The sequence below is a fragment of the Leucopleurus acutus genome (assembly GCF_964270905.1).
Source record: "Leucopleurus acutus genome assembly, chromosome: 11".
In the NCBI taxonomy this organism is placed as follows: domain Eukaryota; kingdom Metazoa; phylum Chordata; class Mammalia; order Artiodactyla; family Delphinidae; genus Leucopleurus; species Leucopleurus acutus.
Window position 1 is genome coordinate 100,385,915 of NC_139152.1, and position 25,690 is coordinate 100,411,604.

General features: G+C 52.6%; 1 protein-coding gene across 1 annotated transcript; it reads left to right on the top strand.

The window, feature by feature from the left end:
- Window positions 1-1,029: 1,029 nt before the first annotated feature.
- GTSE1 (G2 and S-phase expressed 1) lies at window positions 1,030-24,896 on the top strand (the record flags this gene model as incomplete). The annotated part of the gene is made up of 11 exons (XM_082849740.1): window positions 1,030-1,051; window positions 7,437-7,494; window positions 7,596-8,205; window positions 11,112-11,282; window positions 12,092-12,215; window positions 13,815-14,189; window positions 19,455-19,527; window positions 21,738-21,968; window positions 23,381-23,585; window positions 24,032-24,244; window positions 24,713-24,896. 11 exons carry the CDS (start codon window positions 1,030-1,032, stop codon window positions 24,794-24,796), a joined length of 2,166 nt encoding a protein of 721 aa, XP_082705866.1. The 3' UTR covers window positions 24,797-24,896.
- Window positions 24,897-25,690: the final 794 nt, after the last annotated feature.

Here is a 25,690-nt window from a genome sequence, read left to right on the forward strand (position 1 = left end):
TCTGGTCACCCAGAGCCCCCCGGGCGCTCCTCGGGGCAGGGACGGGTCTTCTTAAGCTATTAAGAACTGACCCGTAACGCTTTACAAAGCAGGTAGATGAACCTATTCTGTTTGGTCGCCACGTCAACACCCTACGATAGGAATTTGATTTTTACTTAGGGATGAAGAGCTGGGATCAGAACCATGTCCCTTGCAACGTGTAGCTGTCCTGATGCCGAGACTGCGGAGACACCACGCGAGCTCTAGGGAACCCTGCCCCACGCTGCGGGTTCACCGCAGGTCCGGGGCGGACCTCGGGCAAAGAGCTTGGAAGCAGTGCGCACGCGCGCCGCGCTCCTCTTCCGTGACTCCGACTACAAACCCCAGGATGCACCGGGCGCCGCGGCCTTTCAAACCGGCCAATGAGCAGCCCGCAGCGCGTCCGTCGCGGCGCGTTTAAACCCGGGACGGAGGCGCGTCGGCCGGAGCGTCGTGGCAGCTCTGGGTGAGGGGGCACCATCGGGGTGCCCAGGCGTGGCGGGCGGCTCGGGCCGGGGATCCCGGGGGACTCGGGCGCGGCAGGGGCTCGGCCGGGGGGCCGCGGGGTCCCCTTGCGCGGTGCGGCGAGGACGGGGTCGCCCTGGGGGCAAACCAAAGCCCCCAGCAGTCCAGCCCAGGAGTTCGGTTGTCCGGGTCTGGATCCGGGGCGTTCAGGCCTCTCTCGGACGGCGCCGCCCCAGAGCTCCCGGCACGGAGGCGTGCGAGGCCGGGGTGTGCGTCACGGAGGGCCTCGGGCTGCGGCTCAGGTGGCCTCTACCGGCCTCCCCGTCCCTCCCTGACCCGCCACGGCCGCCAGCCCCCTCTGCCTAGTCCGAGCTGCAGCGGCCCACGCTGCGGGGCTTCCCTGGGGCTGGAGGAACCCGGGGCCTGGGCTCTGACACCCGCTCACCTTCCTGCCTCTGGTCCCAGCAGTGACTTCTGACAGCCCTCGCCGCGCAAGGAGGGGACGGCAGCGACGTGCCTTCAGCCAGCCTGGCCCGAGAAGCGGAGATGGAGGTTCCCAAGAAGGATGGTGCGTCCCTGTGACTACAGCGCTGTTGGCTCGGGGAGCTCAGGGAAGATGCAGGTCCTGCGAGAACTCGTTTATTTATTCACGGTTCATCCCGTGCTCTGCACCCGTTGAACTCCTGGTCCCTGTCTTCAAGGAGTTTGCATCCCTCTAACTTATTTATTTTCCGCTTTTCTACATTCCCTTTACCCCCCAGGTTTAACTTCTGTCACGGCAGAGATTCTTGTCGGTTTTATTTACTGCAGTGTCCTCAGTGCCGGACACTTGATAGGCACTCGGATATTTGTGGAATCGGATTTGAGGTTGCCTTTTTTTTTTTTTTTGCTTGTTGCTGGTTTCTGTTGGCCGAGACTTGTTCAGGATCTTGGCCACCACGTTAGTGAGTGACTGGTCTGTGACTTTGCTGTCTTGTTCTGTTCCTGTCAGGTTTGAGTGTGGAGGTGACAGCAGACTCACAGAATGAGTTAAGGGCCACGCCCTCTTTTTCTGCTAAAGCGTGCTGACGTCCTTTATCCTTTGTTCTTCACAACACCCATGCGAGTAGACTGGGTCTCCCTGTATCCTTAACTGCTCCATTCTGCAGAAACCATCCTAGAGGATGCCAGTCGGCGGTGCTGCTTCATCGGATATAGAACAGTATTTGCCGCTGCAGTCTTCTCCCCCTTCCTCTTCTATCCCCCCTTCCGAGGCCCTTCCACGTGCCCGCTGAATCCCCCGTTGCTGCTTCCTGAGGCCTTCAGCCCTCTGTCACCCTCCCTTCGCATCCTTAATTTTTTGCCTGTCCATTAACTCACGTTCATCATCGACGTGCAGATAGGTCCCATTATCTGACTTGTCCCATATCCTCTGCTCCCTCTCCACTGCCGTGTGCCTCATTCAGAGCCAGACTTCAAGAATCTTCACTATTTTTTCACATCCTTCAACCTCTGCCAACCCCCTGTGCCCCGACACTCCACTCAGGCTGCCTTTATCCGTCACTGAGGACATCCGTGTTGCCGAATCTGCTCTCATTTTTCTGTCCTCTCAGTAACCTTGGACCTTTTCTCCTTCCGGAAACTTTCCTTGCTTGGCTTCTGAGGCATCTTGGTTTTCCTCCTGCCTCCCTGGCTCGTGTACTTCCATCTCTTTGCAGACTTCTCTTCCTCTCTCCGGGACCTGGTCTGGGGTCTCTTTGTACTTCCCCGCACAGGTTCTCAGACAGTCCCATGGCTTTAAATCCATTCTCCTTTCTGGTGGTGCCCACATTTTGTCTTGAGCGCAGCGTCTCCTCTGAGCTCTGGCCTTGTGTGTTCACCTGCCCTTGTACTTGGCATCTTCACGTAAATGTCTCCCACCTCTTAACTCAGCAGGTACCTGGCTCCCACCCCATTCTTAGCAAGCTCTTTGTCTTTCTAATGGAAGTAAATTGCCTCTCCATTCACCCAGCTGTGAAAGTTGTGAAGCTGCCACATTCGTTCAATCATCAGTTATTGTCATTTCCACCATATAGCTTGGATCCATCTACCTTTTTCCAGTTCCACCCAAATGCCACCACCTTGGTCTCAGCCATGTTAACTCACCTTCACCTACTTTTTTGTTTTTTTAATATTTATTCATAAGTATTTTATTTTATTTTATTCTTTAATATTTATTTATTTATTTGGTTGTGCTGGGTCTTAGTTGCGGCAGAGAGGCTCCTTAGTTGCAGCTCACCAGCTTCTTGGTTGTGGCACATGCGCTCCTTAGTTGCAGCATGTGAACTCTTAGTTGCGGCATGTGGGATCTAGTTCCCTGACCAGGGATCAAACCAGGGCCCTCTGCACTGGGAGCGTGGAGTCTTAACTACTGTGCCACCAGGGGAGTCCCTACCTACTTGTATATTTTGCAGAGTGTGCACTGTAATTTCCAGTGTGTGCACTGTAATTTCAGTAGATACTACCTGCTTCTTTTCTGATACACTGTACACAGCCCCCAGGGTAACCTTTTAAACAAAAAAGTTAGAGCATATCTCTCTTCTTAAAACCCTTCAATAGCTCCTGTCCCACTTTGGATAAAGTAAAAGCCTGTCATGGCTTGGACGCTGTCCGGGATCTGATCCTACTTATGTTTCCACCTCCTCCTGCCACTGGCCACTTCCTCAGAGGTGTCCCCACCTCCACGTTGGCCCCTCACCACACTGCCTTTCACTTAGTGTGCCCACTGGACAGTGCACTCCCAGGGGAGCACATGGCCCGAGTTTGCAGAATGGACAAGGCAGCCAGCCCAGGTCACTCGGAGCCAGTCGCGGAACCTGGTGTAGAAGGCTTTTCCCCTGACTCCCGGTCCGGGATTCCTTTCTCCACAGCAGACAGATGGAAGTCTGTAGCAGTGACCTGTAAAAATGACTTCCTAGGTTCAGACACGTAAAACGTGAAATGTACGTCTCCATCTCCTTTTTATCCCTCAGCTGCCCAGTTACCACCTCCAAAGGCCACTGATGTCATTGGTCTCCTGGGTGGTCCAGACCTAACTTGTGCAAGGCCAAGGCAGTATGTGTCATTCGAGTCCCCCTTTCTATAGCAGATAGAGCTCTGTTCTGCATCTTGGTTTTTACACCTAATTTATCTTGATGATCTTTGTATATCAATATATGAAGTGTTACTTTTTTTTTTTTTTGAGCCTAAGTAGTGTTCATTCCGCTGTGGGGCTGTGCTGTACTCCTGTCTGCTATCCGGGAACATTTAGTTTGTGTCTGGTGTCTTGCTGTAACAAATGCTGCTGCAATAAATAACATGGGGGGAATCCCCTGGCGGTCCAGTAGTTAGGACTCTGGCGCTTTCACTGCTGAGGGCCCGGGTTCAATCCCTGGTCGGGGAACTAAGATCTCACAAGCCGTGCAGCGCAGCCAAAAAAAAAAATAATAATAGGGGATACTTGACAGCAGTAGACTTCTGGGTCAAAGTGTATGTGCATTCCTTACTTAGTAGATACTGCCAGGTTACCCTCTGTAGAGCTGTAGTAACTTACAGATCAAACTTTTTGATTTTTAACAGTCTTATGAATGAAAAGTGGAATCTCCGGAATCTCAGGATTTTTCATTACTCTTATTTTTGAGTGCGGCCGGACTTCTGGTCATATATTTAAGAACATGTCATTTTATCTCCCGTAAATTTCCTCTGTTCATATCCTTTGTCTGTTCTTCCGTTCTGCCTTAGTTGTTTCCTTACAGCTTGCAGCACTGTTCACCAGTTGGCCCTGTGACGTGAGCTGCACGTGTTCTTTTCCCTGCTTGTTTCTTTTAACTTTGCTCATGGTGATTTCTGCCATGCAGAGATGTTAAATTATTAATATATTGGACTGTCAACTTTTTGTTTTATGGCTTCCAGTTTGGTATCATAGTTAGACCTCTGCACACCAGGTTATAAAGTGATTTCCCCATGGTTTCTTGTTCCCTTAGGGTTTCATTTTTTCAGTTAAGTCTTTGACTTATTTGGAATTTGTTCTGATATGGTATGAGGTATGGGTCAAACTTTAGATACATATATTTTCTCCCCCCAAAAAGGGTTATCAGGTTTATCTCAATACCATTAATTGAATAATCCGCTTTCCCCTTTTATTTGATATGTTACCTTTATGATATACTAAGCTTTTTTTTATATCCATGTTGCATATTTCTTGTTAGGTTTGTTCTTAGGTGTTTTGCATTTCCTTGGTGCTACAGTAAATGAGGTCTTTTCTTCCACTGTATCTTCCGTTCTTTTTAGATGTGAAAGGTGTTGTTTGTTTGTTTGTTTTTTGTGGCTGTGCCGTGCAGCATGTGGGATCTTAGCTCCCGGACCAGGGATCAAACCCGTGCCGCCTGCATTGGGAGTGCGGAGTCTTAAACACTGGACCACCAGGGATGTCCTGAAAGCTGTTGATTGTCGTGTAATAATTTAGTCAGCCATGTGCTTTTATCCGTTTACAATTTATAATAGTTTTTAGTTGATTTTCTTGATTTTTCTTGTGTCTGTAATCGTAGCATCTGGGCATTGTGGTAATTTTAACCTCCAAATTCTTTCCTTTGTCTAATTGTGTTGGTTAATGCATCCACAATAATGAAGAATTGTGACCGTAGATGGCCTTGCCACGCTGCCAGCGTTAAAGAAACTTCTTCTTTAGTTTTCCATTAAGCCCGATGTGGGCTTGCTGGTTAATTTATGTGTAGATGGTAGTCAGTAGTGCTGTTCATCAGTATTTCTGCTTTTTTTTTTTTTCCTCTTGGATACATGGTAGAATTGTACTTCCCTGCCCACTTCAAGTTGGATTTGCCTCAGATGTCCAGTGAAAGGGGAATGTTATGTGTCACTTGGAGGTCTTTTAGACCCAGTGTGGAATTTGCCATTTCCCTTTCTTCTGCCATGAAGACCAGCAGCGCTTCCGATGGTGGAGGCTCCGTCAGCCTGGGTTCTGGAGTGAGGGGGACATGGCATGGGGCCCTGGCAGACAGTTGGAGTGAGAAATACAGCTTTGCTGCTATAAGCCACTTGAGATTTGGCGATTGTTTGTTACTTCAGCATAAGTTAATCTATCCTAACTGATAATATGTATTTGCTCCTGGCTTTAGGAGGAATGCTTCTGATGGTATCCCATTAAATCTAATTTTGGCTTTTGGGTTGAAATGGGTACTTCCTTATATGATAAAATATGTCTGTTACTTTCTTTGTAGTTCTTTTAAAGTCAACAGTGTACGTTGCGTTTTGTCATGTGCCTTGTCAGTGTATGTGGAGGTGACCCTGGCTTCCCACTTAGGTCTAGTAATGTGATCATGCTACTAGACTGTGTGAAACTAAACTGTCCTGCAGTCCTGAGGTCCTGGCAGAACCTCGCTTGGTCATGATAGAGGCATCATCATCGACTCTTAATGTGTTGCTGGGTTCTGTTTGCAAATATGCCTATTTAGGGTTTTTATGTTGATGCAAGCCAAGTCCTTAGTTTTCTTTCTAGAGCAAACTTGGTAGGTTTTTGGTACGGTTGTGCTTGCTTCATAGATGCAGTCTGGAAGGTTTCTCTTTTCCTGTCCTTTGGAGCAGTATAAATGGTTTTGGAATGACATGTTCTTGAAAGGTTTGATAGAATCATCCTGCGACACTATCTAGGACTTGTACCTTTTTGGGGAGAATGGCTCTTTAATAAGTTTCTCCAGTTATTTTGTGATAACTGAACTATTAAGATTTTTTTTCTTTCTTTTGGAGTCAGGTTTGCAAATAAATCGATTTTAATCATTTAAATAGAAAAAATATTCTATATCCTAGAACATTATCTCTGTCAGCCAAGTTCTTAGGTTTATGTGCACAGAGTTGAGCAAACTAGCTTATGAATCTTTTAATCTCTTTATTTCTCTTTATTTCTTCTGTGCAGTTGTGCTTTCTAGCTTTTCCTTGATTAGGTAGTTAGGATTAATTGAATTGACTAAGTAGGACCTAATTAGGCTATCAGTGTATTTTAAAATTTTATGGTTTTGATAAGCATGGTGCATTGTTTATTAGGATCAAATAAAGTAAGATTTGTGAAAGTGGTATCTGAAGTTTATAGTATTGAAATAGCAGTTTATTGCATTTTGATAAATGTTTGCTGAGTCCGGGCCCTTAGCTGGACATTGGGGAGTTTGGGAGAGTTAGCAGGCATTTGCTGTCCTGGAGGAGCTTACAGCCTGGTTGGTGAGAGACATTTACAGGATAGGGGTGCTAAGGCAGAGGTCCGGCCGGGGGCTGCAGGAGCCCTAGGGGAGGACAGGAGTGGAGTGGGGTGTGAAGCTGGAGGAGCGAGCGGCCGTCCCAGCCGAGGGACCCGCTGCCCCAGAGGCCGTGGTCTGTCAGTGGAGGCTCGTGGACGCGCAGGGCTGGGGAAGGCACTGTGGTGGACAGGGCACGGGGAGCAGTTTTATCTGGGCGTTCAGGATGAGCTCCAAGGAGAGGCGACAGTCGACAGGTATGCATGGAGCTCTGCCGTGCGCTTGAGTAACGCTGAATTTGCTTCTGAAAGAGGACTAGGTGCACTTCGTAAATGGGGAATTTAATTCTAGGGGAGCTGAGGCAGCTGGTCTTCTGAAACTGTTCTATACCAGAAAACGACTTACCTAGTCTTGCAAAGCTATTCCAGTGACTTGGCGAATGCATTTTCGATTATATCTTTAAAATAAGGGCTGAAAAATAAGGACTTAGGCTTTGGTGGCAGCTTAGCAAACACAGAATGGCTGATGCTGCTTTTAAAAGGAAATGGAAAAAATAAGATAATCTAACGCCCCTTAAGAAAATGTGGCTATTAAAATAATGATGTCACACTTTTGGAAGTGAGATTTCAAACTAGTTTTGACAGCTGTAGAGACTATGGTGATGTTTTCTCATTAGCAGCCCATCCCTAAAGTAACGACTGACTTTCTCCTCCCCAGATACTCTTCTTTTGGCTGATGAAAAGTTTGACTTTGATCTCTCATTGTCTTCTTCAAGGTAAACAAATGAGTTTTCTTCCCTGGCCTTTGTATAACCACGTTCAGTTAATCTTTCATTTAAGTGCCCGTGTTATTAATAATCCTTTTCTGATAAAATAGTGCCAATGAAGATGATGAAGTCTTTCTTGGACCTGTTGGCCATAAAGAAAGATGTATTGCTGCCGGCTTAGAATTAAATCATCAGATTCCTGAAGAGCCTCCTCTGCCAGCATCTTGGAGTCCTCTGACTGGGGAAAAGTTTGTGGAAGTTTATAAAGAAGCTCACTTACTGGCCTTACAGATACGAAGCAACAGCAAAGCCAAGGCGACCCCAGCTGCCACGCCCAAAGGCCCCGGGAGCCAGGCAGTGGAAGGATTCATACAGGAATCAAAACTAAAAATACGCCTCTTTGAGAGAGAAAATGAAGCGAAGAAAAGCCCCAAGTCACTGAAGAGGGAGACGTACCACCTGCCGGACAGCCCCTCGAGGGGACCGCCGCTCTGGGGCTCCCAGCCCCTCTCGGGTGCGGCCCTGCCGGCTGCTCCTGCGCAGGCGAGCCGCCCCCAGACGCCGGGGCCACCGCACGCCTCGTGCTCCTCTTTGCCAGTGGAGCCAGGCGCTGCTCACCCTCCGGACCAGGCTGGCACTCAGAAAAAGGTCACCAGCAAATTGCTGCTGCCGCGAGCCTCGTCTCTTAGAGGAAAAAGCATTCCCTCGGCCCTGGAGAAGGTAGCCACGACCCCCAGCAGCACATTTATCTGGGGAGCCAGCCGCTGCCGTGCTTCTGAGCCCGCTTGGTTTGTGCCCTAGAACAGAAACTGTTGTGGGGAGGAACCTGGGAACGCAGCTGCTCTGAGGCTCCGAAGCGCAGGCGTGGGAAGTCCAGGAGCAGCAGTGCCAGTGGCGCGGGGAGCGGGGCTTGGGGCGCGTGGGCGGGGCTTGGGGCCCGTGGGCGGGGCTGCCTCGCTGCTGTGGTGACTTAAAAACACCTCCTCCTCAATTCTGTTTGAGATCTTGCTTTCTGTTTTGTTACAGCGCTGGGCATTCCACCCGTTAGGGATTTTATGTGCGTTAACAAGCAACTTCTTCCAAAAATCCCCCCTCTGGGAATGGCCATTGGTCTCCCTCCTTAACCATGACTGAGTTTAGATTGTCCCCTCCCAGGCACGAGTGGATGCGCTGCCTTGGGAGGGGGCAGCGGGGTGCGGCCAGCCATCTCTGGGAAGCGGGGGTCCGAGCGGCTCTGAGGGAGGGCTCTGGGGCAGCAGAGGGTGGGTGTCAGATTACAGCCGCCTCCTGGGTTCGCCTCAGGGAGGAGCAGCTTGGAGCCTGCCCTGCGCCCTTTCTCCTCTCCGCTGCCCTCGGCGACAGGCTTCAGCTCTCCGAGCCAGTGAGAGAGGAATGATGCTTTGTGGGGTTGTTAGCGGGTTTAGGTCGATGCAGAACACCCAGCAAGGGCCTAGAAAATCGCTTCCCTCTACGAGCACATCTCCGGAACCACACGACTCCCTAATATCAGAACCCAGCATTGAATCAAGCTGAAAGTGGGTCTGGCATGCAGAGCCCTGCACCAACAGGGCGCGCGACCATTGCTTCCCCAGGGCTGAGACTGCTCCTTTAATCATGCAAACTCCTCTTCCTGGAAATCATTTGGATGTAAATTTCTGAAATGATGTTTCTAGAATGAAAGCAACGTGGTTCTGTGTGTAACACGTGGACTCAGGACACGGAGTTGGGGTATAATTTTGCTTCTTCTGGGTCCTTTTATTTTCCTGGTCCTAAGTAGTGCTCTATTGCCAGAGAGCTGAGTTTTTGGTGAGTGAGGTGTTGGTTGGACCCCTAGGCAGCGTTTGAGCTCACTTGGGCACCCCCATCACTCCCCACATTGTTTCTGTGGGGAGAGTCATTCACAATCCAGAGTGACTCACTGACACAGGTCACCCCTGTGAGGATCGCCTGTAGACACAGCTGGACCACTTGATTGTACTATTTAAAAGTGTCTTTGCAAGGCAGCTGCTAGGATGGCCGTAGTTAGGAGAAAAAACAACAAGTGTTGGTGAGGATGTACATCGCTCATGGGACTGTGCAGTGGTGCGGCCACTGTGGAAACAGTTTGGCTTGGCAGTTCCTGGAAAAGTTAAACATAGAGTTATCACATGACCCAGCAATTTCCACACTTCGGCATATTCTCAAGAAAATTGAAAACGTATGTCCACGCAAAAACCTGTGTAGCAATGTTCATAGCAGCAGCATTCATAATAACCCAAAATCGGTACCAACGCAGATGCCCATCAGCTGATGAACGGATAAGGGAAATGTGGTCTCTCCGTACGTGGAATATTTTTAGCCATGAAGAAATGGAGGACTTACACATGCTACATACAGATGACCCTGGGGAACTAGGTCAGTGAAAGAAGCCAGACGCAGAAGGTCCCTTGTCGTATGATCTCATGTACAGGAAGTGACTGTAATAGGCAGGTCACGTTCTAGAGACAGTATATCTGTGGTTGTCTGGGCAGGGAGGTTGGAGGAGTGCGCAGTGACCGCTAATGGTCACGAGTTTCTTTTAGGAGCAACAGAAATGACCTAAAGTTACATTGTAGGTGGTCGCGCAGCACAGAGTATAAAAAGCACAGAAGTGCACACTTTAAAATGGTGAATTTTATGTTACGGGAAGTGCGCCTCAATTTTAAAAATGATGTAAAGGAAAGAGAAAGTTCCTGCTTTATGAGCCGCTTTTGCTTCTTATGAAGTCTTCGCGTGAGGGGTTACTTATGGAAGCGTGGATTTGTTCCATGAATGCCCTTGTACCTGAATGTCAGGAATTTGTTCTCTGTTGGACTCTGCTCAGTCCTAGATGAAGATTTTTTGCAGTTAAGCAGCCCCTGTGGTGGAGGGCATGACCATTTAATGAATGATTCCGTTCTGTACAGCATTTTAAACTTTATGTAACTGGAACCAGTTTCGTCATTATCACCCTTAAATATGAATCCTGACTGAGGAGGCGCTCTAGAGGAGCTCCTCCTGTTAATGGTCTGTCTTGGTATTATTTCGCCCTGTGTTCAGTGAGGAAGCCAGCTCCATCACCATTCTGTCTGGTAATTTAGTGGAGGAAGTGAACCGCCATATTCCTTTCCATCCAGGTGATGAATTTTATTTATTATTTTGTTATTATTTTTTTGGCTGCGTTGGGTCATCGTTGCTGCGCGCGGGCCTTCTCTAGTTGCGGCGAGCAGGGGCTACTCTTGGTTGCAGTGCGCGGGCTTCTCACTGCAGTGGCTTCTCTTGTTGCGGAGCACGGGCTCTAGGCACGCGGGCTTCAGTAGTTGTGGCATGAGGGCTCAGTAGTTGTGGCTCGCGGGCTCTAGAGCGCAGGCTGAGTAGTTGTGGCGCACGGACTTAGTTGCTCCGTGGCATGTGGGATCTTCCCGGACCAGGGCTTGAACCCGTGTCGCCTGCATTAGCAGGCGGATTCTTAACCATCGCGCCACCAGGGAAGCCCCATCCAGGTGATGAATTGAGGACCATGTGTTGGGAGATGGATGGTGGCTGCAGTTGCTCTAACTGAAGCCTTCGTGTATCTGTACATTGTGAAAGACTCAGTAGTTCTCACGTTTCAATTTACAATTTTTCAGCCCATGGAAGAGAAACCAGCTGGTCCCTCCAGGATGAAAATCCTAAATGAAAAGGATTCCCACAGCAGCGTGCCCCCTGACAAGCCATGTGCCGCCCGGGACATCGCTAGCTTGCCAGCTGGTGGAAACCACGTGGTCCAAGGCAAGCGGTCGCTCCCTGTTCCAAACAAGGTGGGTTGGCCAGTGCCGAGGGGGGCTTTGGCCTGTGGTCGAAGGGAATAAGGGGACGCTTTGTATACAGGGGATGTGTCTTTTTTTTTTTTTTCAGGCCGCGCCTTGCGGCATGTGGGATCTTAGTTCCCCGACCAGGGATTGAACCCAGGCCCCCTGCAGTGGGAGCGCAGAGTCTTAACCTCTGGACCGCCAGGGAAGTCCCCCACGTGGGATGCGTCTTGATTAAAATCAAGGTTAGGGAGGTTGAAAATAGGTTAGGGAGGTTGAAAATAGGTTAGGGAGGTTGAAAATAAGACCCGGTTGAAGACAGGAGAGGCAGCTTGGCGAAATGCAGGGCACACAGGCCTGGCATGCGTGAGGGGCTGGCCTCTGCCCCCGGGGAGCCGAATGGACTGAGGAACGTCAGCCTCTCTGAGCACAGGGTCTCCCTCACTGCGTCCGTGCACCGAGGAGATGGAACGTCGGTGCTCTGAAAACTGCAGCCCCTCACATGCATGGGGACTACCGTCCACATCTTTGCTGTTTATTTTCCAGCGTTGAGCTGTGTGTGCTTGTGAAAAGTGCCACGTCACTGGTGGTACTCGTTAAGGCTGCCCAGTGCTGGGCCTCGCAGCTGTTGACTCCGTAGGCTAGGGTCCAGGCCCCAGATCTGCCGTAATGCAGGGCTTTGTTGGCCACTCCGTGGGAAGTACTGCTTGACCTTTTTCTTCCTTAAATTCAAGACAATTTGTAAACTATTAAAAGCCATTTAAAAACCCCACTTTTGCAGTAATAAGCCATGGGTAGTAATGAAGTCTTTGTTTTAGTTTGGGCTGAAGAAAACCATGTTAAAGCCACCTGGATGTGCTGGCAGTCTTGCAAGAAAGTCCTCCTCAGGGTCCGTCTCGGGAGTGAGTGCCAGCGTGTGTGCTTCTCCAGCGGCTGGCAAAGGTAAGGCCGGCCCTGAGCGCTGTCCATTCCTGCCAGACTTGTCACAGAACCACTTAGCAGAAGGTTCTGGAAGGCTTGCTGTGGTCTGGGGCAGGGGAGACTGTTGGGGTCCCTGTCCTCCTCCGAGGGGCATGCCTCTGATGGGCAGTCCTGGTTCAGGGTAGGATAAGCAGTCACAACGTGGGCACGCTCTCCTGGTGCCAGCGGACCTGGAAGGAAGCTGAGGCTGGCCTCAGTCATGTGATTAGACACAGATTTTTTTAAAGTAGGGCTGTTCCAGATAGTCTAGGGCACAGGACCCCTGTAACTCCTGTGTGTGTATTAAATCTGTACTCCCAAACCTGTTTAAATTCGAGCTACTTTTTAATCTTTGCAAGCCAAGGGTGCCATCTAGCGGTAGGGGAGAAACCCTAGGAGGCTACGGAGAGAGGCATTCGACTTCCTGCTCTTTAGGACGAAGCTCTCTTCAAATTATATTGGCTGTGTAGACTCTGACCATAGGCTAAGCAGCATGGTGTGCATTTTGTATACAAAATGTGAGAAGTCTAAACTCCTGGATGAGACTCATCTGATTTGGAATCCTGTTAGTTGGTGGTTAAGAGAACTTAAGTTGTTCCTGTATCTTTACAAACTGAGGGGATGACACCTCCCTGGCGGCGTCCTTGTGGGCCTTAGAAGAACCACGTAAAGTCTCATTCCTGTGTCTCGCATGTGGCATGTGTTCAGTGAAAAAAAGTTCCATTACATTAGGTGCTGTGAGGTCTGTTTTGCTGTAATGGTTCAGGGCATCAGCACCATTTTTGTTTACGATTTCTGATCCTGCCTCTGGGAAAGGTTGAGACGGATTGAGGGGAGGCTTCTGGTGAGTGTATATTTCTCTGTTGTGCGTAGCAGAATCACCAGGGTCAGATTCCACAGTGTGATGGGGAGAGCACTGTGAAACTGTTAACACGGTGTAACGTGAGCTGTGGCTTCAGTCCTTCTCTTAAATTTCTCTTAAGAACCTTTTACCAGATTGAGCTCTGTGTTGCGTATACTGGCAGCTGAGTATTTTCACCCTAGTTTATCTACTATGCTGATTTAAGTAACGCTCATAATTGATATGACCTAACTTCCTTGTAATTTAAAGGAACCGACCAGTAAGGACTGTCTTCTCTTCATGTTTCCTCCCCACCTCCCTGGCTGGCCAGGTGGGGCATGTGTCTAGACCATCCATTTTCACCTGTTCAGCTAGGGTAGTTTTCTGCTGTCGACGTAATCAATGAAGATAGGAGAGCTTGAACTTACGTATCCTTATATGCATCTTGGTAATTGTGTCCAGAATGGGCGCCTGAGACTACATTCAGCTAAGCCACGAGCCATCTGGGTTGTCCCGTGTTTGAGGATGTTGCCTGATGGACGTACAGAATATTGTTCATATGTCATATTTTTTTAATATGGAAATCACCATGATAGAAATAAGTAATTTTCCTCATTTGAAAATATTCTAAGGTAGATTAGCATATCGTGTGTGTGTGTGTCAGAGAGAGAGAAATAACTTCATACTTTAAAAGTAACATCGGCTTGAGTGATAACCAGATTTTGTGTCTCCTCTTCCAGCGAAGCCAAGGGAACGTCCAGGCATTCCTGCAGACAGTTCCCAGTCCAACACCAGCCAGTCGGGCAGAACGGGGCTTGTTCTGCCACGGCTGTGTCTGCAGCCGGGCCCTGCAGGCGTGTCCTGCAGGCAGAGCCAGAGGCCCGGAGTTGCTGAGTCGACAGCGGAGCAGCCCAGGGCACCCACCAGAGCAGCTCTCACCCAACCCCAGAGTCCAGGACAGGGAGGCCCCGGGCTGAACTCTCATCTCAGTTTGTCACAATCTTCTCAGATGAATAAGACCGGGAGTACAAGAAGGCGCGATTCCTGTCTGAATTCCAAGGCGAAGGTTATGCCCACCGCTACAAATCAGTTTAAAATTCCCGAGTGTTCTACTGGTAAGTAATAGATGAACTTTAATGTGTTTTTATTTTTATTTATTTTTTAATGTGTTTTAAAAATATTGAACGAATTATATTTAAAATTTTAAAAATTGTTGGTTTTGGTGATGGTGGTTTCTTTGCTTTCGTTTTACTTAAAGCACTTTATATATGTCTTCTAATTTTCTTTGTGTTGGATAATTCAGTGAACTTCTTACCTTATATTATATTCCTGCCCTCTGTGTAACACGTCATTGTCGCGTGGCTGCTCTTAAGATTTTCTCTTGTTATTTCCCGCATGTCGATTATTAGGTATTTTCATGTGGTTTTCTTTGTGTTTATCCTGCTTGGGGGTTCTTGAGCTACTTTGATCTGTGGGTTGATATTTTTAATCAAATCTGAAAAAAATGTGTCCGTTATTCCTCCAAGTATCTTTTCTTGCTTCCCCTCATTTCCTGGCACTCTAGTTACCTGTGTGGTAGGCCTCTGTATGTTGTCGTTTAGGTCACCGAAGCTTTGTTTTCCCCGCACCACCCCAAGCCTCTTGTCTTGTGGTTCAGTTCTGATAGTTTCTACCGTCTCGGCCCCATGTGTACACAGCTTTTTCTGCAGTGTGTCTAATCTGCCCTTGAGCCCGTCCACTTAAATTTTCATTTCTGACATTATAGTTTCCTCATTTTTGTCCTCATGGTCTTTATGTTTTCCTTTGAATTCTTGAACATATAATGGTTGTTCTAAAGTCTGTTTCTTCTAATTCCATCTTCCTCATCATTTTGGGTCTGTTTCGGGGCTTCTTTTAGAGCTTTGATGGGGCAGGTCTTGGCCTTTACTCTTGGGATAGTTTAGCCCTGCAACTAACGTGCGGCCTTTCTGAGCCTCTCCTGAGTGTGCTGTGTCCACGAGGTGTCCACTCTGGCCAGTTGGTGTGTTTCGCAGCCCTGCGTGATGCTGGCAGTGTTCCTAGTGGTGGTTCTTGTCTCTGGGAGTCCTGCCCCATGTGCGTGCTGCTGCTCTCTATGCAGTGACGACTCAGGGTCCCTCTCAGGTTTCTAGAGCTCCTTCTCTCTCTGTAGCTCCCTCCTCTCTAGTACTCTACCCCTCCAGTTCCAGCCTCCTTGGGCTCTCCCCATCTGCCCCGGCATCCTGGCAGCGCTACCAGGCAGAAAGCCCTGCATGGTGTCTGGCAAGTAGTAGGCGGGGCGTTTGGTCAAGGTGAATTAATCTGATAAATGTGTATAATGCAAGGAGTTGCATGGAGCTGATGAAGGGGGAGCACAGCTCTGGCCTCCTCTCTCAAACACATGCCTTCTAGTGGCTTGAATGTTTTGAAGTTGTCAGCTTCACTGGCCAGTACAGGTGGCCTTTAACACGTGACAACCTCACTTGAGTTACTGCTTATGTAAGAATGAGCCGTTCTTTGGAGTGTTGTCCAGTGCTGGACACTCTTTTAGGTATAAGGGATGTAATGGTAAGACAGATATCCTACTCGTGGAACGTACATATTAAGAGTAAAAGATAAGAAATGTCAAATAAGTATACTTTCAGATCATAAGTGAATAAAAGAGGATGGGGAAGAATTTAGATAGAGGGGTTTTCTTTAAGCTTAGATGGCCAGTGCAGGCTCCCTCAAGAGGTGACACTGAGCTGAGATCTGAACCATGAGGAGAAGGCAGCCATTAGAAGAGCCAGAGGGAGAACAGTCCAGGCAGGAAACGGCAAGTGCAAAGGTCCTGAGGCAGAAAGATGCTGGACGAGTTCTGAAAACAGAACGAAGGCTGGAGTGGTAGGGATGTGTAGTTAAGTTAGGGTTAGGTTCTGCTACAAGCCCAGAATAGCATTGGTTTTCATCAAGATAGATGTTTAGTTCCCTCTCACTTGAAAGTCTACGTAAATTTTCCAGAGCTGCTATGGCTCTCGTTGTGTTAGGGGTCGGGCCTCTTCCATCTTGTTTTGCCATGGTTAGCTTCTCTTCCTCATCATCTAGTATGGCTGCACCAGCTCCAGCCCTCACACCTACCAGCAGGAAAGGTGAAATAGGTGAAGAAGAACAAAGCCCTACCTTCCAAGGATACTTACTGGAAGTTGCACATGCCACTTCCTTCTGTGGAAGTCATTGCTCAGGACTTAGTCACGTGACCACACTTACCTGCAGGCAATGCTAAGGTATGGGGTCTTTCCTACACTCAGCTAAAATGTCTTTCTGAGAAGAGGGGAGCAGATACTGATCAAAACCAGCAACCTCAGCCCCGTTAGTGAGCGAGGAGAAGGGTAAGAAGAGACGGAGATGGAGAGGCAGTCAGAGGCAAGCTCGCCTGGGCCGTGCGTGGAGGTGGCCGTCGGCATACCCGTGCGAGAGCGGGTGCCTGCGAGGGTCTGAGCAGGGAGGAGCATGACCTTCGACAGATCCCTCAGCAGAGGGAGAGACAGGCCCTGTGGCCAGAGTGGGAGCAGGGAGGACCATGCCCATGCCTGGCTGGGGTCCAGACGAGAGATCGCGGAGGTGGTGGCAGCAAAGGTGAGAAGGGCTCCGACCTGGGGACGCTCTGGGAGACCAGGAGGCAGTGTGACCTTGGGGACTCAGAGTGACCCCGAGGCTTTGGCAGGAGCACCGTGGTGATGGAGGGCCGGAGGGAGAGCAGCTCGGGGTGGAGACTAGCCGTCCAGCGTGGACCTGTGGAGTCTGCAGTGCCCGCGGGCTCCGTGGGCCGGGTGTGAGCTTGGACCTCAGAGGACCAGCCTCAGCTGCAGGTGAAGTTTAGCTTTCCGCCGCGGAGAGCCTGGTGTGTTTGCAGACACGGACGCCCTGACAGACGGGGCCTTCGGGGCAGCCCCTGGCGCAGGGCCCGTGGACTGCGTTCAGCAGCGTTTGCTTCCTCTTCCCAAACGCCCGCAGCCCGACACGCCTCTGGCCGAGGTGCTGCCGCTGCCTGGCTGCCGACTGGTCCCCCACCGCCCGGCTGTCAGCCGTGTGGAGCCACAGGACTCCTGCCCTCCGCTGCCCAGGCGGGGCCCTCAGCCCTCGGCCCTTCTGACATCTGCACGCTCGCTGCGCAAGGCTGTTCCTGTTGCTTCGCAACATCAGGTCCATAGCGGGCATACCTTCCATCGTTCGTCCTGGGCCGAGTGGTTCCACGAAGTCTGCCCGCAAGGCTGCGGGTGCGACCCTGCTGCCGAGCACATGCAGCTCTGCCCGTGCGGTGGCCGCTCACTCTGGCTGCCGCGTGACCCTGGCTGTCATCACAGAGGAGCCATGGGGACGGTGTGAACAGAGCCTGCAGCAGAGCCTTTAGGGTACAACTCTCTGAAAACACTCTTGGTTCTGAGTGTCATTTACCGTGACTGCTTCCAGGAACCACACGAGGGACGGAGACCCGAGGGGACCGGCAGGCGTCTCTGTGGATCAGAAGCTACTTGGAGGGAAGAGCACCGGCAGCTCCGGGAGGAAGTAATTTCCAGGCCCTTCGGACTCGGGCCCTGGACTAAGCCTTGGTTGACTGGGGTATAATAAGGGCACTTTAATAATCTAAAGTTCCACAAAAATAGTTGCCCTCCTGTGCACTCTCCGGAAGCTCCTGAAGAGTCTTCCACTAAGATGAGAGAGGAAACAGGAAAGAAGAAGTTATGGGGCCTGAAAAGGGGGAACCCAACACAGGAGGCGGTGAGAGTGAGGGGCGCAGCCCGGTCTGGGAGAGAGACCTCCAGGAAATGTGTGGGCTTGGAGCCCAAGAGGCCGCCGCGTGGAAACGCTCCCGAAGACAGAGGTTGCAGGACATTCCGTCACAGGCCCCCAAACAAGAAACCAGCAAGAGATGGAGGCAGTTCTGTTTGTTTTTTTTTCCTTTTCTAAAAAATATTTATTTGTTTTGGCTGCGCCGGGTCTTAGTTGTGGCACGCGGGATCTTTGGTGTGCCATGTGGACTTCTTAGTTGTGCCATGCGTGCAGGATCTAGTCCCCCCAACCAGGGATCGAACCCGGGTCCCCTGCATTGGGAGTGCGGAGTCTTACCCTCTGGGCCACCGGGGAAGTCCCTGGAGGCAGTTCTTACGAACTCGAGGTACGGGATGGATGGGCACTGCGAGAAGATGGGCTGTGTACTCCGTTAGACTCAGTTGTCAAAACGGAAACCCTGGAGGGCAGGCGGCTGCATGGATCGGGGCCGTGAGACTGTGAGGGAGCTGGGATCATATCATGACATCTCAAGGTTTTGAAAAACGAGGAAGTAGCAGGATATGTAATTTAGAGATGGAAGGTAAACACCTCAGGAAACAAGCAAGGTGGAAATAGGGTAGGTGTGGCTGGAGCCTGCCATTTTGAATCTCTTTGGGTTTTTTTTTGGTGTGTGGGTCACTTTGATCTGATCAACGTTTGAAAAGAACAGGAGGTGGAAGGTGAGGATAAGCACATACGGGCAGCTCTTTTGAGAAGATTTGCCGTGAGGAGGCACAGAGATGTGGATCGGGGGCAGAGAGGGAGGATGGGGCGAGGGGGCAGGTGCAGGTTGGTTTGAGATGGGGGGCTGGGGGGGAGGTACCCGTAGGAGCAGGGCCTGGGCCTCTCCTGCCTCCTTGGAAACCCGGGCCACCTTCCCCTTTGGGGCTGGGGTCGGCCTCTGCCCTTGGCTTCCAAAACACAGCAGGGGGCCTGGCACCTGCGGCTTTGGGGGCCCCCGGGTGAGTCTGGGACTTGGTCCCCGTGGATGGCGGCCCGGGGCTCAGTCCTCTGAGCCCGCTGGTCGTTGCCTTGTGACCAGATGAGATCACACACGCAGAAATGCTCATCAACCGCCAGACGGCACATAAATAACATCACGTCTTAAGATGACCTCATGCCCTCCCGGTTCCCGAGAGCCGAGGCAGTGGCGGGCTCTGTGGAGCCCGCCTGGACCCCCCCGTGTTGGCGCCGCTTCTGCAGGCGGGGCTCACGGGGAGACCCGACGGGGTCGTGTGCTGAGTGCCGCCTCGTCCCTCGGGCCACTCCGTCCCCATCTGGGGATTAGCCAGGCTGAGGGCGGTGGAGGGACCAGGACTCTTCCTCCTCTGCACCCGCTGGTTGGGCACCACAGCCCTGCCTGGTGGGTCCGCGGGGAGGGAGGACATGTCCCTTCCCACACGCCAGGGCCGGAAGGTTTTCCCTCCGGCTTGTCTGGCCTTCGTCTACTTTACGTGCCGTCTTCACTGCATCGTGGGAACACGGGACACTTAGAGGAGGACTGCCTGTTTGGTGAAGGCAGATGCGTCACCTGCCCTGCATCTGACTGACCGTCACTTCCCTTCTCGTCTCAGGTGAACCCTTGGACGGTGTGACACCAAAGTCCTGTCGGGCGCAGAGGCCGCAGTCCTGCACGTCGGTGGGGAGGTACTGAGTCGGTCTGCTTCCTCTTTTTTTTTTTTAACTTCTTTATTGGAGTATAATTGCTTTACAGTGGTGTGTTAGTTTCTGCTGTATAACAAAGTGAATCAGCTACACGTATACATATGTCCCCATATCCCCTCCCTCTTGCGTCTCCCTCCCTATCCCACCCCTCGCAAAGCACCGAGCTGATCTCCCTGTGCTATGCAGCTGCTTCCCACTGGCTGTCTATTTTACATCTGGTAGTGTATATGTGTCTGTGCCACTCTTTTCTTACGAGAACAAACTGAGGCCCCTGCTAACTTCTGAACCCACAGCCTGGCTCCACGTGCCTGGCCTGAGCCTGGTCTCTTGGAGCCGCCCTCGTGTCCCTCGTGGTGACGGCGGCCCCAGACTCGCTCTGGAGCTGGGAGTGCCAGTCCTCAGGCCTGAACCTGCAGTTCTCCAGCCAGACTGCCCAGCCCCCCGCAGAGGTTCCAGTCAGTGGTCTGGGGTGGAGCCCTGGGCCTGCAGGGTCTCCCAGGTGACTTGTGTGCACCCCATTTGAAGACCACTGGCCTGGCTCAGCCACTCAGACTCCGGTTTGAGTCCCAGTGCTGCCACTGTGTGGTCTAGATCTAGTGCAGGTTACCGTTCCGACCGCGTTTCCCCATCTGTCCAGCGGGGATGGAACCAAGCACAGCACAGCAGTGCCGCAAACAGTAAGAAAACACGCGTGCGCACGTGTGCCTGCCTGGGAGTCATTCACACGAAGGGCAGCCCCTCCCCTGGCTGCTTTCCTGCTGCCACCTTTACTGCCACCTGCTGAGGTGGGTGGGCTGCTCCCCCACATGTCTGGCCCTCTGGTGACTGGGCCCCGGCCCAGCTCTGAGTGCTGTCACAGTGGAGGGACCCTGGCCCAGTGCAGCTCAGTCCTGGGCCCGTCAGCTGGGGGCGGGGCAAAAGTGAGGTCACTGACCCACAGGAGCACTGTTCCCAAGGCTGGGGTCCCGGCACCAGCATGTGGCCAGGGTGGGAGCGCTGCTTCGGACCTTGCTGGGGTGCGGCGGGCAGGACAAGCGCCGGAGCAGGGCCCCAACCCCGGGTCCGCCCCAGCCCAGCCTGGGCCGTCCGCCACTCTGCGCGGCTCCGGGCCTTCATTTCCTTGTATGTGAACTTGGGGGGCACTTCCTGGGCTTGGGCCAGACGCTTCCCTTACAGTATCAGCCATGCTGAGCCGCCTTCCCGCCACGCACAGCGGCTCAGAGCAAGACCCAGACCTGATGGCCACTGGTGGCCTCGATTCACCTCTCTGTGCCTCAGTCTTCTCGCCTGTACAACAGGGAAACGGTTCCTACCTGCCAGGGCTACTGTGAAGCTTACATTTGTTTAAATCTGTCTTTATTTTCACTGGAGTTCGTGGTGGAGCTGCCAGTGCTCAGCAGTGACGGGCGTGGGGCAGGTCCCGGAAGTCTGCAGGGTGCGGCAGCTTGCTTACAGCTCCTCCTGCCCCGCTCCTGCAGTGACTGTCTCTCAGGGGATGTTAGTCTGCGTTTAGACTCTCCTTGAGCATGGGGACTGTCCTTGGTGGACGATACGTGTGCCATCTGGCCTCCCCTGGGCTCCGCGTGGGCGGGAGGCCCTTGACTTTATTTTATTTAATAAGATAACAGTTTACTTTATTCGGCCTCTCTCCTTTATCAACAAGCAAACAAACTGATAGTGAGGCAGGATGCGCTGGCAGGTGAAGCCGCAGGTATCGCCAGGGTGGGAAGGAGAGCTGCGTGGGAAACAGGCATCTGGTGCCCCGAGTCACTCACCTGTGTTCACACCTGATTCAGGGGCCTTAGACCCAGGAGTAGGTGCACACAGGGAGAGTGCTTGTCAGCTCGCGTGCCCGGCCGGGCCCGCCCTGGGTCTGGACTTCCTCATGGAAATACTTAACGCCAGCAAGAGGTGACTTTGAGATCCCTATGAGCTCCCATGGAGAGCATTTCATGGTACCACCCATGATGTGCAGCCACACTGGATCAGAACCTCAGATGGGCCCACTGGGGACCCGAAGCCCATGCCAGGGCTCCCGGGGGTCGGTGGCCGCACCCCCTGCTCAGAGGACAGGGCTCTAATGGGCTTCGCTGGCTTGAATCTTCTACATTGAAACCACGGACTTTCTACTGCGTTAGCGCACGGCTGAATTGTTAGATATTTTGTTCTGCTTAAGACTTTCGTGTTTCTAGGGTTGCTCACAGCACTCCTGCTAGATGGTCCTCAGCATCGCAGAGCCTCGTAAGCAGCGTGAGGACCCCTGTGAGCAGGGGGCGCAGGTCAGCCCTGCCCACGCCTGCCAGCCGTCGACTCTCCAGCCTGCCCCTGGCGACCCCTAACACTGTGCCCAGGGCTCTGGCTTCTCCCCTGCGTGTGTCTGCTCGGCGACTTTCTTCTGAGCCCCAGAAAAAGTCTGCAGTGAGGTGAGAGTTAAAGGTGCACTAAGTCTGTTTCAGATTCATAAGACCTCGAGCGCTCACGTGCTGGGAAATCACGGTCGGGAAGCAGCCGGACTGCGGTTCATCACCGCTCCTCGGCAGCCGTGGGGGAGCCTGGCCGCACCGCACGCCCTCCCGTTGGTGGGTCTCTGCGGGGAAGGCAGGCCACCTGCTCCTTGGTTGTGTTTCTCTCCTGACGTCACATCCCGGGTCCAGGCCGGAGGCCTGAGCAGGCGGGGAGGATGCCTGCACCTCGTTACACCCTTGGGGGAGACCAGAGTCTCCCACAGGGAGGAGCCCTGGGGCAGAGCTGCGCACTCAGGAGCCGTCCTTGTGGCCGGGTTCCAGGGAGAGCCCCCAGCCTTGCCCTCGAGGGTTTCAGTCAGGGTGGCCACACTCAGGCTTCCTGGGAAAAGATGCTGCCCACCCGCCTCTGCCCTGTCTCCCACTCGCTGGCCCTGGTCCTGCTTCGTCTGTGCAGGAGACTGAACGGGCACAGGGCGGCATCAGGCCTTTCTCTCCTGTGGCAGAGCGTTGGGAAAGGCTGGGGGCGCTAGTGCGCAGATCTGCCAGCAGTGGGTGTCGGGCATGTACATGTCTGTTTAGTTCTGTGAGGACACAGAAGACTAGAAAAAGAAAGTGCTGGGCTGTGTGTCACGTGGGGGAGAAGGGACGCCAGACAGTAAGACACAGGCCCATCGTGTGGCCAGTCACAGTGCTCTGTTCATATGCGTCGTAGGTTTGCAGGCGTCAGCAGAGGGAAAAATTCTTTCAAATTATTATGAAGCCTTTAAAATATTAAAAAGAAAAGACGCTGTATTAATTTACGGAAACTGCTGCTTTCCTCCTGTAATTTGGTTCCGAGTCATCGGGTGTCTGAGGCCCGCCAGGCGGCAGACTCTGTCCTGGGCCTGGAGACGCAGCGGGAAGTGGCGGCCCGGCCGGGTCTCCCTGCACCGTCAAACAGGAAACACAGACACCAGGGCAGCACATCTGCAGGGTGACAGGTGGATGGGGACGGCCCCGCTGCAGAGTGTGTAACCAGGGCATTCAGACCTGTCTGCGGGCCCAGGCCTTCCAAGGAGGTGGCATCCCGGGCGGGAGGGTGGACGTGGCCGCAGCACATGGACAGAGGCGGGATGCCCGCACCTGGCCCTCGCTTGTTCCTCCTCTTTAACACCTTATGGAAAAAGGCATCACATAGGCACGTGGGATCCAGACTGGTAGCTGGCGCTGAGAGGGACCTCGGAGACTGCAGTCGTCCTGCAGGAGCAGGAACCAGAGCTGGCCGCTCCTCACGGGACGACGCTTCTCCAGAAACAGCCTCCCCGAGCCACAGCCAAACAAACGAGCGTCGCCGGAGTGTCCTGATGAGATGCCCTCTTTCCCTCCCGCAGAACTGCGCCAGAGAGAGGGCGCGACGGCGGGGCCGCCGCCGGGCCCTCAGGCTGGCCCCCGGACGGGAGCTTTCCTCCTGCGTCTGCTGTGCCCCAGGCATGCAACTTTTCTCCAGAAAAGAGTGATTTCATGTTTTCAAAAAGTGTCACCACAGAAGTAGCACTGGACGAAGCACAGCCACCTGAAGCTACGACACCCAGTGAGGTGAGAGAAGCAGACAGCGTTGACTTGTGTTGTCCTGGGCTCCCCCCGGGTGACCGCGGAATGTCACCTGTGACCCCGGCTCCTCTGGTGCCGGCTGCACCGAAGGGAAGGGGTCAGGACCTCCCACCTCTGGAGGAGACAAAGGCTGCGTCTCCCGTTTCCGACCATGGAGATGGCCAGGTTTCAAAGGGTGGGAGATGGGAAGCGGGGCAGCAGGGAGTGGGTGAGCGGGAGCGCCAGCGTTGGCCCCTGGCAGGAGGGAGTGGACGGGCTGGAGGGCCGTCGGTGCCCACCGCAGCCCCTCCCCACACCAGGGCCCAGCCCAGCCCTCCTTCCTTGGGTTTCCAAACTGTCAGTCACGTGGGACCTAAGCAGAGCCCACTTGTCTTCCCAAGATGGTTGACAGAAGGTGCTAGGATCGCCTTTCAGCCTTGTTTCTTGCCTAGGCTCTCCTCGTGGATGTCAAACTGGATCAGCTTAGCGTCACCCTGCGGGCTGCGGCCACACCCCTGGGCGACCTCCCGCTCATCGACTTCTGCAAGACGCCGGAGGCGAGCATGGCTTTGGGGTCTGGAAGCGGGCCCCTGGTCGACCTCCTGACAAACACCCCAGATGCCGACAGGAGGGCTGTGGCCAAGCCCTGCCACGAGGTGGGACAGGTGAGGTGTGGCAGGGGCCTCGCTGGCTTCGGCCTTGGGTGGTCTCAGTTGGGTCTCCTCTTCCCCCAGGCACGTCCCGGTGACCCTGGAGAGTGGCCACTGGGGCTCCTGAGGGCGACGTGGCTCGGCTCGCCTCACCGTTAGCAGTGTGAGCGCACAGTTTGCCAAGTCGCGAGCAGGAAGCCACCCGGGAGCCCTCCCAGGGCCAGGGCCCCCGGGTGCTTCATGTGCGCAGTGCGAGCAGAAATGGCTGAGGAACTTGGTGTCTTCTCCCTCCAGCTGCTTACACATGATGGCCAGGGTGCCTTTCCACTGGGCCTGAGCCAGGTTCACTGAGCAGCTGGGTGCCGAGCCGCGGGGAGCTGGCCGCAGGCAGCCTGGTCTTCAGGGGACCAGTCCTTCGGGGTCTGCGGGCCGGGGAGGGGCGGCATGGACGCTGCGTTCACCTCTGTGGCTTCTCTCCTGCAGCTCATAGACTTGGCTTCCCCTCTGATCCTGCTGAGCCCCGAGGCTGACAAGGAAAACGTGGAGTCGCCACTTCTCAAGTTCTGAGCGGAATGAAAGCCTTTGCGTTTCACTCAAAGTGACAAGAACAGTCAGGCCTAAAGTGGTTTTCCACCCTCAGAAATAAATTTTACGAGGAATTGTATTGGAAAACTTGAAACACAAAACAGAACCCTAAGTAAAGCTGCCGTGCCTGGAGCGGGGCCGTGGGGTTGGGGGGTGTTTGGCCACCTGAGGTCACTACCGGCCGACGGCCTCCGTCCTCACGGCCCTGCTCACACGCTGGGAGCAGAGCCACAGTCGCTCCAGGTGAAGAATTTGTTTTGAACCTTTTGTATGTAAAATAGCAAGTGACTATTTTTAAAATTAAGTTTGTATGAAAAGTTAAACAGTCTAGATTAAGTTAAATTGTAAAATAAATGAAATGTATTAAAGCCTGTCTTGATGTTTAAGATTATCCTGATTTTCAAACAGGCATAGCGATTGTTATTACTAAGCAGTATGCACAATTTATATTATCCAAACTTGCTTTCTACAAAAGTGATTTTCAAAATTTAGTGTGAAGAAAAATTGGTTAAATGCAGACCCCAGGCCCCAACCCTCAGGTCCGGGGCAGGCCTGGTAATCTGCACTTTCACTGGGCACCCAGGTGATTCCGATGAGATGGGCCAGAGACCACACCTTAAGGGGAGGCTGCTCTAGGGAGGTGGGGTGCGGGATGGAGAGGGAAGCGTGGGAGAGGAGGGGCTTATCTGATACAAAGGTGACAGGAGGTGTACAAGGGACGGTCCCCTCGGGTGCGCGCAGCAGGAGGGCGGCAGGGTCACTGGAAGGCTTACTCCCTGCCTGGAGCTGTTCTAACTTACATTTGTTGAAAACAAGCTGGCCTGAAAGCCACTAATCCGTATAGATCATTTCTCACAGTCTTAATTCAGTGGCTGC